General features: G+C 45.1%; 1 protein-coding gene across 2 annotated transcripts in view; it reads right to left on the bottom strand.

Annotated features, from left to right (window-relative positions):
- Window positions 1-639: 639 nt before the first annotated feature.
- GLIS3 (GLIS family zinc finger 3) overlaps window positions 640-6,479 on the bottom strand; it is a 506,199-nt gene continuing 500,359 nt past the window's right edge. For both annotated transcript variants that reach the window (XM_036856374.1, XM_036856376.1), the window contains 2 exons: window positions 5,000-5,182; window positions 640-4,104 (listed from right to left, as the gene is read on the bottom strand). In XM_036856374.1, coding sequence (XP_036712269.1) covers window positions 3,968-4,104; window positions 5,000-5,182 — 320 coding nt within the window. In that variant the 3' untranslated portion in view covers window positions 640-3,967. The remainder of the gene's footprint in view (window positions 4,105-4,999; window positions 5,183-6,479) is intronic.

Below are 6,479 nucleotides of genomic sequence, written 5' to 3'. Positions count from 1 at the left end.
GGCCCAAAGCGATGCGTCATTTTAAAACTGGCCTTGGACACTCCCTCCCCCACCCCCATCTGCTTTTAATTATAATTACCAATCCAATATGACTGAGGCGGATGGTAAAACTAAACAAAATAATAAAACAAACAAACAAAAAATGGTTGTTGCCATCGTGTTTTAAAACGACATGCTAAAGGAGGATTTCAGGCAGGTGGGCGCATCCTCTATTTCCAGTTTTATTATGTACCAAGTGCACAATCCCTTCATTTTACTTTCGACATAAAAAAAGGACTTCATGAAACAAGACAAAATAACTTATGATTATATGAAACATAACTGTGACAAATCACAAAACTATACATATTAATAGAAAAAAGTGTACCTAATTCTTTAAAAGATTTATGACAATAAGCACCAGATGTGCCCCTAGAGTAAAATCAGCCCCATATCCAGTATGATATATGCAGTTCATTTCTCTACGTGAGTGTATATAACTACGTACAAGAGTCTGTGTGATTTATGGGAAACAGATTTCCACTTTTTCCCCCCAAAGTGCTTTATGTCAGCAACATTACACAGGATGCTCTGCTGTCTGTACAAAATAAATCTCTTCTTTCTTACACTCACCATCTCTCCAATGAGTGTTTTTTTTTCTTTACTCATTGCAAAAAAAAAAAAAAAAAAAAAATGTAACCACAGAAATTCCACACCACCAACAGAAAGTGCCATTAAAAATGCTGCTATAAAATGACATGGTCGAAACAGTCAAATAAAATACCAAATAATTAAATTGGACATTTACAATCACTATTCCCAATACTTCAAGGCAACTGGGAAGCAAGGTTCTTGGATAGGGGGTTGAACACTTACCTCTGTTCTAGTATGCTAATGTGCTTGACAGCTGCTAATTTAAAAACAACAGAACAACACCAAAGCTCTGTTTTATCAGTGGAAACTTTGCCGTGATTGACTGAAGACCTTTTGTTCATTTTGGAATCACCTAAATAATTTGGGGTAGACATGGGTAATGGGAGATACCCCACAGGACTAGTAAATATTTAAATAATATTTAGCAGCTGATCAGAGGCTAAATTACAACTTACATTTTGATGCAGTCCCTTTAGGGAATTAAGACAATGCAGCAAGTGAAATGTCTCTAGGCATACTGATTTTTTTTTTTTTTAATGTAATAGGATAATTGGCCTTGCCGCTGTGTGTATTTTCACAAGCACCAGTCTTTTAAAAAAGGGGAATGACAATCTCTCTTCGGATGTTTACGAAAATGGTTACATATCAAGAGTAAAAAGACCAGGAAATGGAAGGAAATGAGTTCTTGAAGTTTCTACTTTTACTGCTACAAACATAATGATGAAAGCATATATAAATCTTGTGCAGTGTGAAAGCAAGCAAGGAACAAATTTTAAGGTCAGGCGAGATTCTGGAATCTCAGGGCAGCATGTGTTGTCTACAAGGAACCTGGAGGTGTCATGTCCTGGGGCCCTGAGCTCAAACCTGCAGCTGAGGGGAAACATGGAAGGGGAGTGAGGGCCACTCAGCCTCGCAGGCTGCACTGGGCCCACTCCCTCTGCCAATTCCTGCTGGGGAAGGAGGCCCCACAGGTGCAGCTGCTGTCTGGCACCCCCTGGTGCCCTCGGGCCTCAGTGAGGCCAACGGGGAGACTAGAGATGTGCACGAGGATCTCCTCCAGACAAAGTTTCTGAGGTTCAGCTTCTGGCTTTGTCCTCCTAACCTGTTTTCACCTTAAATTATAGCAAGAAGCCACAGGCAGGCAGACAACATCAGCTGCAGTAACAACCTTGCCTTTCCATTTTTTTCCTCCTCATCACACAAATGAAATGTGTTTTGAGTTCCCTGTAGAGGCTCCAGGATTTAGAATGAATAGATTGTCTCTCTAAGATACCAGAGCTTTCCCTTCTCTGCAGGGTGTGACAAAGGACATGGTCCCTGCTTAGGCCAAGTGACACAACCCACAAAGCCTGCCAGAGGGGTGGAACTTTGTGTGCCGTCTGAGAACTCATGTGGAAAGAAAGCCTGACGTGAATTCTTTTGTAAAGCAGAGCAGATTTTTGTGAAGTGAATGACTTGTCTCTTTTGCAGACACGGATGTCTGCATGATGGCTCTCCTCAGATCAGAGCCCACTAGCCAGAGAAACTAGACTGACTGAGTGCACCGTCAAAACGGACCCTGCACTTTGTTCTTTATTCGGCTGATTCTACTTCGCGTCAGAATGAAGTCCGGAATCAGGCAGAACACTACCGACCGTGCAGCCAGACTGGAAGGACATGTCTGTCAGGATAAAAACTGTCACCAGATCCCAAGTCTGACACCAAGCTGTTTAATTGTCTTGTTGAAGATTATAATTATCCCAGTTTGACAAATAGCATTGTTTCATTCTCCCTCAGAGAACATTTTTAAAGAGAGAGAAAAGAAATCATGAGAGGTCATAGTACTGGAATGTCAGAATCTACCAGGTGTTTTGGGGTTTTGGCAATTTTTATAGCCTATGTCATAGGACTCTGGATCTTTTTAATAGCTTGATAAAGGAGTCACAGAAAACGGCATCCTATTCAGGTTTGAGATCAAATGGCCGAGAGCTCTGGGTAAATGCCAGGCCCTCAAAACAGAGTTTCAGACAGAAAGGTTGCCTCCTTCTGGCCACCTTTCCAGAACTGTCCCCTCTACCTGCCTTTGGCCAGACCTTGCTCAGAGGTGGTGAGCAGGCAATGGTGGGTGGTGGGCATGTCTGAACCACAGTCAAGAAGAGGGTGAGAGCGATGCAAAAAGAGGGAGAGAAGGAAGGCAAGGGAGCAACAGACAGACAGGTGAGGGGAGATCCTAACGGAGGGAGCAGAGGCTGTGCAAAGTAGCCAGACATCAGGCATCTCTAGTTTGGTTTTCTGAGAACCCAGGAGCACACCTCCATGTGTCCCTGCTCTCACAGCTTCTAGCAGGTCCCTGGGCAGAGCACCAGAGCGGAGGCCACGGGTGAGCCAGTCAAGTGACCTTTTCCTTTGAAAAATGTCTTCGAGGTGGAGCCGCTGAAGAGTCAACCCACGAGGGTCTCTGTGGCAGCACTGGGAAGAGGGTGGCCTACCCCATGTCCCTCAGGGAGCCTTCGCTAATGCAACACTAATGTTCCGGGCGCTCACAGGTGCTGCAGCGTGCGGGCAAGCAGAGCCACAGTGGAGGCAAGGTGTACGTAGCTGGGGGGATTAAAATAATTATTTCCATCCAAAGAACAGACCTCTAAATATTTTTTTCCTTTAAAAAGTAGACGTAAATAACAAGTCTTTAAAATCAAAGAACTAAGATAGGTTGCATGAATATAAAACAAGTTGTAGTGCTTCTCAAGGGCCTGTGCTTGACAGAACCTTCTCACTTTGCGTTTGGAGAAACACTGAAAGCAACTGGTTAGCGTGGGAACAGCTAAGAGGAGAGAGGCAGCCAGCTCACTGGATGCCAGGCCGGCGCTGGGAAACCTGGGGTCCTCCAAGAGCTGGGCCCATGCTGTGCTTTGGAAGTGGGTTCCCCTTGCTGTGCCTGGCTCTTGGGTGGGGCAGTTCACTGTGCTTCTGGCAATTTGGGTCGCCCTTCCGTGTTTGGAGTTTCAGCAAATCCCCAAATTATACTTCCACGTGCACATCATCTCACTGGTGTCCTCTGAAGGTTGGCAGCCAGGAAGTAACAGGTATCTGGTAGAGTGAGACTCTGAATTCCCTTTGAAAAGAGTCCTGCTGGTCACCGGCAAACCCAGGGAGAAAAAGGAGCAGCTGAAAACACACCTACAAAGCCCAGCTCTGACCATTCAGCCCTGCCCTCCAAAGACACACCTGGGACTTGGCAGGTTCCGCTGATTCGCTTGACATCCTTTTTCTTACAGTCTGTGAAAGTATAAGAAGAAAAGGTGGCAAGGAACAAAAAGATTCTGGACGCCAGTGGTAGTGGAGGCCAGGGGAGCTTTTAGCCTTCAGTATAGACAGAGGAGAGCTGGCTAGGGCAGCGATCCACAGCGCTGATCTGCAAGAACGTGGTGTCTTCAGGTCCACTGCGAAGAGACTCCCCAAAAAGGCTTGAGGAACCCGAAGGTAGATCACACACTGGAAGAGAAAGAGCGCACAAGTCAACTGCTACCTTGTCGCAGACGCCAGGCACACAGGGAGCAAATGCTGGCTGGGGCTGAGGAGGAAACTGTGCCGGGCCAGGCCCTTCAGCAGGTCTCCCCGTCCTCGGGCTCCTTAGGTGGGGAAGAGGCTGACGTGCAGGCAGGTGGCTAAAATAGGACTCGGCACAAGAGATGGGCTGAGTAGCAATAAAAGTGAAGTTCTGTAGGGAAGAGTGAGGGCAGCCTCAAAAAGGAGGTGATATTACGGTTGAGCCATAAAAAAGGATGGGATTCTCACAGACAGAGAGATAAAGAAAGAACATTCCAGGAGGAGGAAAGAGGGAGCGAAGACAGAGAGGGGACACATGGGGCCAAGTGTGCTGGCAAAGCTCAGGTACAGAGCATGTAGGGAGACATGTGAGGAGGGCACATGAGACATGAGCGCAGGTCCGGAGAGTTCCATCAGGCTCAACTCCTGGGGGCTTCGAATGACTTGCTGAGGACAGTCAACTTTATTCTCTGGGAAACTACAAACTACTGAAGGTAGCTGAACAGGAAAGTACCTTATTTTATCCTTCATTTTTGGAAGGCAATGGTTACGGTAGCTCGGAGGGCAGAATGGTAAAGATAAGGAGCTGACTCAAGGAACTTGTTGGAAGGCCGTTGCCTAAGTCTGGGAGAGACATGATGGCACCTGAACGAGGGTGGTGGAAGTGGGGCTGGAGAAGGGCTGGAGAGGAAGATAAGAGGAGAGACATTTCACGGGCAGAGTGAACAGGATTTGATGCGGTCATGTGCTGGGTCAAGTCTAGTCCAGGCTGGTCACGGGAAACCCACCTGATCTCACCTGCTTGTCTGCCCGAGTGTCTAAGTCACAGACACCAACACACCTGTAATGCCCGAGTGAGCTGAGAAGGCTCTGTGGAAAACGTCAAAGCCAGCCTGGCCCATGGACGTGGGGACCAGGCAGTCCTCGAAGGAAGGCACCACACTGCAGGAGCTGCTAGGCGGCATGGTTCTCTGAGAGTCAGGGTAATGTGGGGGGCAGAATGTCTGCAGCTGCCCGTAAAATCCTGAAATGCAAGCATGGCATTGAGCTACTGCAGGGCACAAGTTCAGAAGATCATTTCAACCTGGCTAGACCCTCACTCAGCCTGGCTTCGTATGACAAAATGCCTTTAACCCTTAAGCCCACCTACAAAACCTTCTGACCAAGCATCCATAATGCACTACCTGAGCAGAAGCTCTTCTACCTCCAGGGGCTTTTTATTTCTTGCTCTAGTACCTGAAGCTGAAAGGCTTCACACCTTCCCTAGACTCTCCAAAGAGTCCTGGACACTGAAGGTCTGTCCTTCAGGGGACATTCCTACCCCATGCCCTCTCACCAGGTTTTAAGTGCATCTTCCTTAACTTCTTTTATTCTATAGTCTGTTTTTCACATTTCGTAAAAACCTGAATAAAGCTCTTAACAATGCTCACCTTAAAAAATGCAACATAGATCTATCCATCTGCACTTCCAACAGATACATTCATACACATTTATATCTTTTCTTCCTCATTATTTTGAATAGGTACATAGTGTCTCATAGTCAGATATGCTACCATTTACTTAACTATTATTATTGCTGATCTTTGCAGTAAATAGAAAAACTGGAAGTGAATAAACAATATAATGAAGAAATATGTGAAAAGATTTCTTAATATTTGAAAATAATCAACATTTTGCTAATCTTGTTTCATTTATCTTTTCAATTTTTTTCTTACTCAATGGAGTTTTTCCCTTGGGGTCCTATGTGGTCCTTTTCTATGATTCTCCACACCTTCCATGATACCTTACCTTTTCCCTCTTCCTCGTCTCATGATAAATTTAAGTAAAAGATTACTTTCTGGAGTATACGGTTTTAAAAATATAATGAAATCTTCATTCAATACCTTATTTCTTGGTACCTGTTTCCTCAACTCTAACATGTGAAAGTCATTGTCTATTTCACTGGGTGATTATGAAGATGAAGCAAGTCATTGGATAAGGAAATCCATATATAACATTTGAAAGTGCTTTATGAATGTCAGTTATTGATATCATGACTCTGTTTCTGGTGAAAAAAACAAGGAAAAAACAAGTAGAGGAAGTGCCCCAGGGTTCCTTTCACAAACATTACACGATGGTGAATACAGAACTAATTCATGGACTTTGGAGCCCTAGTCCTGTGTGCTTTCCTCCTCTAGAACTGCTTCTTCTTACAGAGTCACCTATCAACAGGTAGGGAAGGTGCTATTTGGGTTCTTTTTAGCTCTCGTTGAGTACAACTGAGGCACACTAACACATCCAACCTATTATGCTTACACCCTTCTCATTTCTGATTAGTACTC

Source organism: Balaenoptera musculus, chromosome 6 (genome assembly GCF_009873245.2).
Source record: "Balaenoptera musculus isolate JJ_BM4_2016_0621 chromosome 6, mBalMus1.pri.v3, whole genome shotgun sequence".
Lineage (NCBI taxonomy): Eukaryota > Metazoa > Chordata > Mammalia > Artiodactyla > Balaenopteridae > Balaenoptera > Balaenoptera musculus.
Note: the sequence above shows the minus strand (reverse complement) of the source record. Positions and strands in the feature narration are given on the sequence as shown.